Here is a 13398-nt window from a genome sequence, read left to right as displayed (position 1 = left end):
ATCTGGCAGCTATTTTCATGTATTTGAATAATTTAATTTTTTTATTACATGTATGTTAGATAAGAGTCTATAAGAAATCTTAATACTAGTGTGTCTTCTCAAAAATTGAAGAGCATTAGCTGAAATAACAATTCCCCCCCCCATATTTAGTGTTTAGAAAGAGCCATGAAGTTTGCATTTGAAGAGTTCCATCTCTGGTATCAGTTTGCATTGTCCTTGATGGCAGCAGGAAAAGTAAGTCTAAATTTTTTCATATAATTCATATAATTCTTGTATTGGTGGCCTTTGATAAAAATGTTTAGCACTTCCACAATTTTCCTCTGTAGTGTTTTTGAAAATAAATCTAATTCTTGAATCGACAAAGTATGCTATACTCCTGAATTTGTTCCCAGTGCTGTACAAAGAATGTTGTTATTTGAATAGTTTCTAACTTAGATGATGATAACAACTATCTTGCCAATAATCTTAAAATAAGCTGATTGAGTACAAGCAGTGGGTTATACCAGATCCTATTATGCATTTTTGATGACTTAATTTATTTTATACTTAGGTACAAATTAATGCTGATTTGGGGATGCTCTTCTTTTTTTTTTTTTTCCCTTTGGAAATTTCTGACTTTATCTTCCTTAATATTGCTGCCTTTGAGACTCTGTATTCTGTGCAAATAATGGATTTTTAAAAAATTTAATCTAAACCAGGAACTTAAGCTTTTAGATGCAATTCTCTGTTTTCAGTTATTTTTGCTTTTCGCTGTCATGTTACAGAAAATACATTCACATGTAATGTAAACAACTAGTTTTCTTATATATAATTTTCAATGGGATATTTTGCTTTTTTTCAGAATGGGGGAAAGGAATGTATTTTCCTTAGGAAATATTTTAGCAGCACATGGATTCCTGAGAGACTTGATTTTTCTTCCAACTCTATTTACTTTGAGTTATTTTCCAGACTGTGATTGGATGGACCCAAATAAGTTAAAAAAAAAAAAAAAGAGGAGCAGTGCCATTCTATCTTATATCAGACCTATTCCTGTGTGTTGTTTTAACTCCCAAAGAACACCAAAACTCTGCTTGTTTAGAAAACTCTGTCCCACTCCTTCTCTTTCATTTGTCTGACTCAGTTACTGTGAGTTTACAGGCCTAGCAAAGTTTTAGATGAATCTCAAAACTGAATTGTGAACCATTGGAATTACATTCTTCTGGGGATGCTTAATGAAAGTTTGTGGAGTTAAAAAACAATAGTAGTGCCTAAAGTCTTGTCTTTTACTGGCTTGAGGAGCTTTGACCAATTGTCAACAAAATGTGTAGTAATGTCTCCTTCACAAAGGAAAAATAAGTAAATGGTGTAAATAGGAATTGTGTATCTGTGAAACACATTTATGTTTTCAGTAATTTAAATGGAAAATGTTTTAAACAGTCTGCTCGAGCTGTTAAAGTCTTGAAGGAATGTATACGTTTGAAACCAGATGATGCAACAATTCCACTCCTTGCTGCAAAGCTCTGCATGGGATCTCTGCACTGGGTAAGCTCTGCCCTCTGTCTTCTCAGCAAGACCTGTGCTAAAATCTTGATTTAGTGATGTAGCAAATATTTTTGCACAGTGACTGCATGCACTTGGGCATATCTAAAAACACAGCACAGAATGTACATGCACATGTACATCCCTGTTTGAATGGCTAATTTGAAATACTTGACAGAGGTTATGTTTATCAAGGTAGCCTATTCTGATACTGGTCTAAGACATAGCTTAAAACATACAGAAGCTGAAACACTGGAAGACAGATCATAAATACAACTTAGACTGAGGTAATTTTCTGCAAGAGGAAAATAACTTTCTGGAAAATAATGAGACAAATCTCTTATAATCAAGAGACTCTTCTGATGGTACCATGTTTGCAGGCAGCTGTGGTTTATGAATTTGTAATAGGGACAGTTGAGTATTTTAGATAAACTTGGAATGGGTGTATCTGTATAAAAGCATTAAAGTGATCAAAGATCATCATGCTGTTTTCAAGATACTTGTGTAATTTTTAAAGAATGAGTATATTTGAAACAGAAGGAAAAGAGAAGGGAAAGGTCACATATAGCAGTTGAGAAAGTGGTGTAGTAGCACAAACATGACTTGTTGAGGCTGACAAAATACAGGCTTGATTAAGGTATATCCTAGTTCTGTAAATTGTTCCCTATGGATTGAGTCCATATGGACTAGCTTACTGTACTTAGCATTTACAGTTACTGGAATGGATTCAAATGGGCTTTTTTTTCTTTCTAGATTATTAAATAATGTGCTAGCATGGCAGCTAATCTGATTTTTTTATGTGTTTCTCTGTTTATGAGTTTGCATCCATTCAGCAATACAGTATTTGCAGCAGAGTTCTGCATGGTATAATATTTTTTTTACAGGGTTAGGAGCCATAGTTCTTGTGATTGATTTTTCTAAATAAATGGTTCATGGGTCAGGAACTCTATTGATAAAGTGAAAAAATGGTAGGTGGCATATATGGACCAGAAATACCTTTCTAATAAAGAAAAAAATAAGAAAAAAGGCAAAAGGTAAGTGTGCCTTGTGCCAGATTTCTTTCAATCATAGGAATAGGTGTTTCAGCTTAAAATCTGTGGGTTTTACTCAGTATTTAGCAAGAAAACTAAGCCTAATGAAAAATGAAGTGTTCCTTCAAAGCAATCATGGCTGAGATTTTAATAGTTTTAATAGTGTGCATAATATACATTCTGAGCATTCTGAGAATTCTTATCATTATAATGTACGATTTAGCTAGTTTTAGACTCACGTGAATGTTTTGTAATATTTTCAGTTGGAAGAAGCTGAAAGGTTTGCCACAGCAGTTGTTGATCTCGGGGACAAAACATCAGAGTTCAAAGCTAAAGGCTACTTGGCACTGGGATTGACTTACAGTCTGCAGGCTACTGATGGTAAGATAGGAATAAACATTCACACTTGGAAATTCTCATGCTGCCTAGAGAAGGATACCTGGCAGAATGATAGACATTAAATCTTCTGTGTGCAACCATTTTTCAGTCAATGTAATAAAGCTTCTTCAATTAGTGTGTGGAATGAAATCTGCTCATTGTTCATGGCACTGATTAAATATATCCTTTTCAGCGTCTTTGCGAGGGATGCAAGAGGTCTTGCAGAGAAAGGCTCTTCTTGCATTTCAGAGGTAAGTGGGTGTTGATCTTTCCATTTTGTTCTGCTATATGTAGTGCAAAGCTTTTATTATGTTCTAAAAAGAGACACTTGTAAAAGATGGTGTAATGACAACTTCACCTCTGGGAGTCTCCCATCATGAGAACAGAATGTATTTCTTTAGCATTTATTTCCATCATTTTCTGCCAGCATTACCTAAATTTATTTCTAGGGATTTCCTTTTATTTAAAGATGTTTGTGTTGCTCCCTAGTATAAAATATTTGCTCAAATATCCTCATCTAGTAGGAAAAAACACACAGTGTAAGGTTTCAAGCTGTGGTTCAATGAGATAATTTTCTAAGAGCTGTCCACTGATCAGATTGTATAGGAGGCCTTTGCAATTATCTCTGTAGAAGCAGAGCAATAATGGAGGCTGTGCTGCTGGGGCTGAGGGTGAAGCGCAGCTTTTGAGGTAGCAAGCTAGGGGAAAATGAAAATTCTATCTGGAAATGTAACAGTGTGGGCAATGGCAGTGCAAATGTCATCTTCCAAGTGCATTACCTGGAAGCAGTGCCATTGGGGATGACAGTAGTTCATTCTCATGGACTCTACAAATGAAATGACAATGAACAGGTGAATGATGACATTTCTACCCCAATTATAGAAGAAACAAATCTTGGTGACAAAGCTGGCAAAAGTGCTGTGGCATCTAAATAAGTCTTTTATGTTTATATACCCTTGAAAACTCTTCTTTCGTGAGATAAGCCTAAATGTAGGGAAACAGGTCTGTGCCTTAATGTGAAAATGAAGCCCTGGCTTTTTGGTGGTGATATTATATCTGAGGGGATAGGATTGAAAAAGTGTTTGCAGATAACTTCAGAGTGAGGCTGGTATGTGTTGCTCCTTCTTTTTTCTGTCTTGTCTTAGCAATTCCTCTGTTTAACATAAGTTTGTTTTAACGTAAGTATGTTTTAACATATCTTTGCTCTTCTGTTCCTTAGTGCTTTTAATAGATTTTTTACTACTTCAGTATTTTCTCCATGTTGAAACTGAACTTTCTACCTCTTGGTTTATACCTCAGTTCCTCACCTATCCCTCTTACCACTGCTGACTTAATCATCACTGTTTCAAAAATAGTATGCTAACCATTTTTCACCAATTCTGTGCATTCACTACTTTTGAGACCCCAAGAGTGAATTGCTTTCTTTTGAGGATTCTTTGAAACAGCAAGTGAGGAAATGGACCATAGTGTGAAGCTAACCCATTCCAGTTCAGTGTCTGCTGACCCTATTCTCCAGTTCAGAATAGTGATTCTCAAAATTCTGAGAATCAATTTTTTGGATGGCTCAAAGCCATCTTCAGCCTGGCCTTGCACACTGCCCAGGATGGGGCATCCACAACTTCTCTGGATGTGTTCCAGTGCCTCACCATCCTCATAGTGAAGAATTTCTTCCTAATAGCTGATCTAAACCTACTCTCTTCTAGTTTGAAGACACTAACCCTCTTCCTATCCGTACCTACCTTTGTAGAAAACTCCTCTCCAGCTCTCCTGTAGGACCCCTTTAGGTGGTGGAAAGTGCTGTAACATCTTCCTGAGCCTTCTGTTCTCTGTGCTGAGCAATCCCAACTCTCTCAGCTTGTCTCTAAAGGGGAGGTACTTCAGCTCTCTGGTTATTTTGGTGGCTCTCCTCTGGACCTACTCTGACAGGTCCACATCCTCCATGTGCTGGGACCCCCACACCTGGACAAAACACTCCAGGTGGGGTCTCATTAATGTGGAATAGAAGGGGAAAATCACCTCTGTTGCCCTATGGTCAGACTTCTTTTGGTGCAGCCCAACACATGGTTGGCTTTCTGGCCATTAAAAGCGCATTGCCAGTTCTTATCACTGTGAAATTACTTTTTCTTAATCTCTGTTCAAATGTTGTTGTTTTGTTGTGTGTTACATGTTGTCTTTCGCCCAGCACACCAGTCATGCCTGCTTTCTCTTACCATATCTGAAAAATAAAATTTTTCCAGGAGATGGAAGTTAAATTCTATGTCTTCTACCAGTTTATAAAGCAAGTGGCCTGTACTGGACTTGGTATTTTCATGTGCCTTTTTTTTTTTTCCAATAAATTTTTTTGTGGATTTTTAAAATCACCTACTTAGAGGGCCAGTTCCTGAAGAAATAGGGCTCCTGAAGAAATGCAGTTACAATTTGGACCCTTGCCTAAGTCAAATTTCAAGGCTTACCAGTTTGTGTTGGTGGCCATTCAAGAAAGTGCCCGTTGCTGTCTTCACACAGTACTGAGGGGTGTTTGTTTCACTAACTTTTTTTTTTTGAAGACTTTCAGTGCTTTTTCTGTGGCTGGCATGAATTGGAGTTTCACAGAACTCACCAAATAGTAGATAGATAGTAATAATTCTTTCACTATCTGAAGCTTGGGTTACTGAAGAAGTACTCTCTAAGTAAAAATCTCTTGTTCTTGTTTAGTATTGCTTAATTTGTGAATTTAAATTTAAAAAAAAAACTGGTCCTGGACCCTGTTAGGCTTTACCTGTGCATCTAGTCTCCAATTTACAGGTGAAGTTAACAAAATATGGAGCTGTCCCTTAATTACTTTAAACTTTTTTGGCATATCTTGGGTGTAGTTACTAAGCTAATGTACATCATGGACCTGTACAGCTGTTTGGAGTTGAGAAGGCAGAAATGCACAGGTCAGAAGCAGAAGGTTCTCTGTGGTTTTTGTGGTTTAAAGGTCAGTTTTGATGCTTCCTCCCAACGGAAGTGACTCAGTAGATGTTCCAAAGATGATTATTGCACATTAGAGTTCTAAGTGAGACTCCGTTAAAAGAATGCAACAAATGTAAATAAAAAAATAGTCCCAGGCTTCCTGCCCAGAACTTAGTACACATCATTTGGGATACAGCCATAATTTTTTTTTGTCCTTCTGCTCAAGCATCCCCCTGCTAAAAAGCTCTCACCTTGCAGCAGAAAGATTGTATTACAGGGGGAAATAGTAGAGTTACAAGGACAATTTCCATGGGATACTAAAATGACTAAGAGTGTGCATTTGACCAAAATATTAAAAAGAAGATAACAAACATAATTTTTTTCAAAGTGGGAAAAAGTTGATATTATTCATCTGTTTAAAGGCATGGTGTTCTGGGGAATTCATGTTTGGATTTTTTTTCCCCTTTTTTCTGTAAGAAAACTTTGTTTAATGAATTTTTTATAAATATTCTAAGTAATGACATCTAGTGTTTGTTTAGAAGTATAATTTATTTGAAGAATCATTTTGTATTAAAGATTCATTTAGAGATTTAAGCAGAAATGATATAATTATTTTCTATTAAAAATGACTTTTCATGTGCCAAGGTGCTTCCTTTAAATCAAGGATAATTGAGAAGCGTAAGAAAATTGCTGAAATGAGCACCACTTTTATCAAAATATGAGTATACATGTAGTGAAGAGATCTGAACATAAATAAATGAATATATAGCATTTATGGGTCTGCCTAACCTGTCTGAACAGGGGGGAAATTAATTTTTGTTTTGTTTCTTTGTTTTTAAGGGCCCACAGTTTGTCTCCAACAGATCATTTGGCAGCATTCTACTTGGCACTGCAGCTTGCCATTTCCAGACAGGTTAGTTATGTTTTAAAAGTGCAGCATCATGCTGTCATATGAAGATTGGAATTTGTATCTGTTGATGAACAGAGATGAAGATTTCCTCAATAAAAACCTGATTTCCTTGTGCACTTATTCACATATATGGAAAAAACCCTGAAATACTCTCTCCAAACCCCTTCAGTCTTATGCAGTTCTCCAGAATTCTGCCATTATTTCCAGCTCTAGGATCAGAAATAAGACAGAAGTAATTCCACTTACTTCAGCGTTTATGTTGCTAGACAGAGAGAAAAAAAGTCAGTTTTTAAGGTGTTTTTACTTATTATGTGTAATCTCTGCTCGGATCCTAGAGAGGGGATCTCTTGAGTCCAGTCTTTAATGATCTTTACAGTGCTTAGATCTTGAGTACCTGCTAATATCTGTGCCCATCCTGAATAGCTGTGTGAGGCTTAGTTAGAGGACAAAATTACAAAGAAGTGTTCAAGAAAACTGGAAAATATTTTATCACTGTAAAAGAGATCAGAGCTTAGTCCAGCTTGTAGAGCTGTTATGTTTAAGGCATTCTACCTTACATGAGATGAATTTGGATAATGTGGAACTGCTCTCTGTATATCATGGTAAGTCTCTTCCTATGTCGTGTTTATTTCACAAAGTAGCCCTGAGCACAGTTGTTTACATTCTCTAGTGACTACTTTTCATTGCTAATGATTAGTGCAGAACTTGGACTATGTCACTTAAGAGTGGAATGGATTGTCACTTTGCTGGCACAAAATATTTTTGAGGAGCAGGCAGTGACTGCTCAGATACATTCTGAATTCCAAAATACTTGTGTTGCTTAATTAAATTTCTTGGTTTTAACACTTACTGTACTTACTTTGAACAAAAACACAGGCAGCTGAGGAGACAATGAAATTCTACATAAAAATGTTGCTGTTGCTGTACATTTCAGTTAAGCATTGCAATTAAAATATTTTCAAAATCATACAGAAATACAACTAGGACGGGAAAGAAAATATTTTAAGGGGCTGAAGGTAACTGTTTTATAAAAACATTCATCTTACTTTCCAGGGTTAACGTATTATTTAATTTTCAGAGTTTCTGTAGAGCATCAGGTCCATTTTAAACTGCTGAGTAGTGTTTTACAGGAGTGAATAGAATTCTACATGTTACCTGAGTGAGAATTTTGAAATTTTTGTGGATGTCAGTCAAGTAAAAGACAATACTTTTAACAGTGATGCTTTCTTTTTCTGCCTTTTTTTTCTTTTTTTTCCATCAGATACCAGAAGCTTTGGGTTATGTTCGTCAGGCTCTGCAGCTACAAGGAGATGATGCCAACTCTCTTCATCTCCTTGCACTCTTGCTATCAGCCCAGAAACATTATCATGATGCTTTGAATATCATTGATATGGCCTTGAGTGAATATCCAGAAAATTTTATGTGAGTGAATATCATGTTTCCTTTCTATGCTTTCTTTTGTATTTATTTTTCCTGGATTCTCATCTCATTCATTTCAAGAGGAGATGGATTTGAAGATGGGTCAATTTTTTTTTCCAGCAGTCTTCTTTCCCACCCATTTATTGCAAGTCTGTTTATTAAAGGCTTGTTAAACAGTGATAAAGGATTTGTTTTGAAAGGGAGATTAAAACTGGATAGTTTATCTTTGTTTTTTTCTACACCATCTGTGTAAATAAATTCTCCCTGTTGCATGCTTTGTACTATGTTTGTGTCTTCTATTTTTATACAATATTGCAAGAAGTATAAACAGGAATTTACTACTAGCTAGACTAGATTTATCCCATCTTACAGATAATTCTATGGATATTATATGGAATCTATTTTGTAAAATACATCATAAAACAGAGAATCTCCTCATTTGCTTAGATAATAACAGTCATGTGAAGTTGGTTATGGACAACTACATAAGTGAACAGGGAAGAAGCATATTTGCTGGATGTTCTCTTGTTTAAGAAAGAAATCATTATTTCTGTTTATTTTTCGGGTTAAGTACATCTTAACATATATTGGGATTTTGTACTTTTGTAAGGGTTTTTTTTGTTTGTTTGTTTCTTTGGTTGGTTTTTTAAAAAACTATTTTAAGAAAATCTAATATAATTCTTTATAAGAAAATATCTCAGGGACAGCTTCCATTAACTCATTAACTTCCAGTCTTCTGCTTTGGTGCTTTACCAGCTGTCACTCAGGTTGTAATCCATTATATTACACATATTCTACATATACTCATTTGGACAAGTTTTTGCAATTACCCCATAACTTCTAAATGACAAGCCTGTATCATAAATTGTTGTTATATCAGCCTACCAGCAACACACGATTTCTTTAAGTATTATTCATTTGCAAATAGAAACTATGGTGGTTTCCCTTCCTGTTCCTTGACATTTCATGTCTCCATTTGATTGTCTCTATAAGGTACTGTTGCTTTTTCCCTCACAAATCTGACCAGGACCTCTGTTGATATCACCTCTTGTTAGAATTTTTGTGGCTTGCAGCCGGTTCTGTGCAGTGGCTTTTGTTGCCTTTTGCTGTATCTCATTCCTAGTTTATCTACACACCCATGACTTGTTTCAGTTCTTATCAGGGACTTCTATAGATGTTTCACAATTTCAGAACTATGTAGTAGTTTCTCTTCAAATCTGTTTGTGCTTTCCTCAGGACTGAGGGACTTGTCAGTAAGTCAAGATTTGAGAGGCAATTGAAGTATCAGCTTCCTAATTTTATACCCTATTATTGTTAAAGACAAATATGTTCAAAGCACTTTGACTGTCAGCTTCTGTCTGTTCTCATTTCATCTTCTGCCACTTAGTGGCAATGTAAATAATGTAGCTGTAACTGCTATGTGTCTCAGAGTACTAGTAGTCCAGAAGTATTTCTGAGACTGTACTTTCAGAATTCTCTATTGTTGTAAGAGACCTCCCTATTATATTAATCTCTATTGTAATGGGAGAGCAAGGGTCCATTCAGTAAAATGTTTAAAAATACTCTTGTGAGCCTTCAGAAGGTATTTATGGGTTTTTCAAATGTGGTTCATGGCTTTTCAAAAGTAGTTTATGCTGCAACTCTGGTTAAACATGTTGTCCAAGTTGTTCATTACAGTAATGATATTTGTATTAAGGTATGTGTATGTAAATATAAATATATATAAAAATATATATATAAAATACAGGTCATAGTAGTGGTTCTAAATTTTTCATCCTGTCGTATAATAGAGACTCTGTGGTGATACAGTGTACTGTGTTACAGCGTACTGGTACAGATCTAGGAATTTCTTGGCAATAGTAATCACCATCAGATGCAGTAACAAATGCTAAAGAATCCAAGGTGAAACAGTTAAATGTATCTCTAGAAAGTCTCTCTGAGTCTTGTTTTTAGTGCTGTCAATTTCACAGAGAAGTCGAAAATATGATTGAGATTTCTTGTCTGCTCTCTCCAATTGATACTGACAGCCAGACAGGCACATCTGGTCAATAATATAAATTTGGATTGATTCTGTCGTGTAACTGGGTTATTTTTGCAAGGATTTATCAGCTTTTGAAAACTATATGTAATGCTCTTGAAATGGTTGACAACATGTACGTGCATATATATAGAATACAAAACACAACTGCTTAGTGTATTGCTGAATCCATGTTCTTATTTTGCAACTTCTGTAAACAATATAATCTCATGGTATTTCCTGGTAGACTGGGAATAGATCCTCTAGTGATCCTCTACAGCTTGCTGATTTTTAGATACACTGAAACATTTTGTTATTTTCCTGTGGTGCTTTATTGGGTTTTATAAACACTTCAGATGTCTTTATGCTTTATATTTCACTTATGTCTGCAATCCAGTAAGCTAAATACTATAAGAGTTCTCTTGGTATTCTCTGTGTTTCTGTTAGGATACTTTACCACAGCTTTATGTAAATTGATACTGTGATGGCTTTGCAGAGTAATGAATCTCTATACTTGGAAATATTAAAGCATAGTGCTTGTGATTTATGTTATTTCTTATTTCTCTCATTTCTTGTGCATTATTCCTATCTACATACCTCTGTATGCTGTTGTTGCAACGCTGCCCTGAGTGCTGTTCTTGCTCTCTTCACAGCTGCATCTTCTTTTTGTTTTGCATTGCTTTAAAAAATATCTACATTTTCACAAGTTTAATACTGCATCTTTGTAAAATGCCAGAGGTTGCAAGGAACTCATAGGATACACCATGAATAATGCAGAGAAGTGGCTCCTTTCCAGCACTCTTCTGTTGTAATCAATTAGAAAATATATTGTCTGTCAGTTTTTGACATTTGAAAACCTGGTGCATTCCTGGAGTTCAAGTTCAATATTTGAAGTGTACGGCAAGCATACCTTTGGATCTGCAATTAATATTACCCTTCCTGCCCTATAAAGCTAGAGAGTTGGCCAATCAGATCATGATTTTGCCCTGGGCATCTTAGGTCAATAAGTAGAAGGAAATTCCTCAGAGCCAAAGAATTCTGTCCAATCATTATCTAAAGAAATGGAAGGAATGAGCAAACACACTGGGCTGTTAGCAGCAAGGTATAGCTTTTTCTTTGAATAGAAAGTTGCTTGTTCCTCCTATATTCATTATATTGGCAGCATAAATGTGCAGTTTGCTCTGAGATATTAATAGGTATTGGGAAAACTATTGACAAAAATCCAAGAAACCTGTAAAAGTAAAATATGTAGTAATATTTTTCAGAGATACTAAAAAGAAAGTTATTTGCTGACTATTTATAGCACTATTTTTTCAAACTTCTTGTAGTCTTAAATTGCTAGGTTGTAGCCACTCTATTTATAAAGAAATCAGCTGTGTGAATATAATCAATCTCCTTTTAAATGCTAGCTGATCTTTCAAGCCTCCTGCAATCCGAGCATGCTTTACTCTAGGGACAAAAAGATCTCTAGACAAAAGATTACTGAACAGGTTAAGATCCTGAAAAGTATGAATACCGTACTCAATGTCAATACTGAGATGGGTGGGAATAAGGTGTCAGCACTAATAAACCTGAATAGGTAATCCCAATCAGGTGCTACTTTGTTTGAATTCATTGAAAGTTAAGGGTTTTCTCCTTTCATTAGGAGCTTGTCCAGTAGTAGAAATAGGAAATTCAGTTCTCCAGCTTGACAGGATTTTAACCCACAAATGACGTAGCTCAGAGTCCATGTTTAACCATCAAACTATATGGGAAGCTGAGTGAGATGATCTCTTTCTCCTCCTGAAACAGAAGCCAGGATGTGCTGCCCTGGATGTGAGACTGGGCAGGAAGGAGCCACAACATATCCTAAATTGCTAAAGCCATGAGCGGGGCTTCAGGTCTCAGTTGCTTGGGTTTTCCTTGAGTTTCATTTCTATTAATCCAGTGGTTTCCTACTCTAAATGTGTAAGCTGTCCCAGAGGTGTGCATTCCAGTCTGAGGGTGTGTTCAGGGTGATGCAAGATAGTGGTGGTTGTGTTGCATTGGTTCATATTTGCCTTGTGATATATACAATATTTATCCTGCATGTGCAATTACCTGAGCAGCCTTATTTACAATAGCCTCTTTCTTTTATCTGCTTGTTACAAGGAATTTATATCTTTGTGGTGTATTGAATGATGTGAAATCTTGAAACACTTCTGTTTTTAATGCATAATTATTACATATATTTTTATATCATTTAAAACATAATTAATCTCAGTCAAGAGAGATGGAGTCAGGTTTCCTAGAGAAGTATTGTTTTCTTAATCTTAACTGGTTGAGGTTCCCTTAATATTTCAAATGCTAGGGCACTTAAATACAAATATAATGCCTACAATTAGTGTAATTAGGCAAAATAAATAATAAATTGCTAATTTTGTGCTAAAAATTGAACTGCAATGGATAGCAGCTGACAAGCTTTTAAAGTAGCAGAAGTAGGGAACAGCAGATGGGTTATTTGAGGAGTGCAAGCATGTTATTTTAATGTTAAGTACACTCAAAAAGGAAAGGCATATGGTAACAGGTTTGAAGACAACTGAAGACTTAGTTCACAGTTTAAACATTTACATTTCTTGAAGTGTGATGGAAATTTTTTTTTCTTCCAAGAATATTTCACAGAAGCATCAGGCCAATATGTCATTCCTCTGAAAACTATTAAATCTTTGCTTCCTGACCCTCAAGGGCTCTTTTGAGCTGCATTAGATTTCCCAGAATCACAGGACCTTTTAACATTTCTCTCAGTTCAGTGAGTAAAAAACTTGTTTCCTTCTTGGACACGTCCAGGTGGGCATGAAAAAGAGCTGGTTAGTACAGGCAGTGTAGGATTATACACATACACAAAATGTTTTGTGGGACAGGAAGAGGTTTATCAACTGAAGGAAACAGACTACCCTGTTCTGCTTTCCCAAGGTCGGTTGTAGTTGCACTGCAAAACGTGGTGCTGGAAAAACTTGTGCTTTTGTGGGTTTTTTCCCTTGATAAATAGAGCACTGGGAATTATTTGAGGAAAGGGTGATAATATAAGATCGGACAAGAAGTAGTGATGTTCTATGCGTGCCAAAATCATGCCTTTCAGGTTTGTGAATGCATTCTTGCCAATATTTGACAACATGAATTTTCAAATTAATTAAATTTTGATCCTGTTTATATTGGGAGTTAAATGAATTAGT

The 13398-nt window shown here is 35.8% G+C and overlaps 1 protein-coding gene across 2 annotated transcripts in view; it reads left to right on the top strand.

Annotated features, from left to right (window-relative positions):
- Positions 1–13398, top strand: part of TTC7B (tetratricopeptide repeat domain 7B) — a 117371-nt gene that overhangs the window by 50884 nt on the left and 53089 nt on the right. For both annotated transcript variants that reach the window (XM_058026865.1, XM_058026866.1), the window contains 6 exons: positions 151–234; positions 1417–1521; positions 2813–2930; positions 3121–3178; positions 6702–6774; positions 8033–8193. In XM_058026865.1, the coding sequence (XP_057882848.1) occupies positions 151–234; positions 1417–1521; positions 2813–2930; positions 3121–3178; positions 6702–6774; positions 8033–8193 (599 nt within the window). The remainder of the gene's footprint in view (positions 1–150; positions 235–1416; positions 1522–2812; positions 2931–3120; positions 3179–6701; positions 6775–8032; positions 8194–13398) is intronic.

This window comes from Melospiza georgiana, chromosome 6, assembly GCF_028018845.1.
Source record: "Melospiza georgiana isolate bMelGeo1 chromosome 6, bMelGeo1.pri, whole genome shotgun sequence".
NCBI lineage: Eukaryota > Metazoa > Chordata > Aves > Passeriformes > Passerellidae > Melospiza > Melospiza georgiana.
The sequence above is the reverse complement of the archived record's forward strand: the minus strand, read 5'-3'. Positions and strand labels throughout refer to the sequence as shown.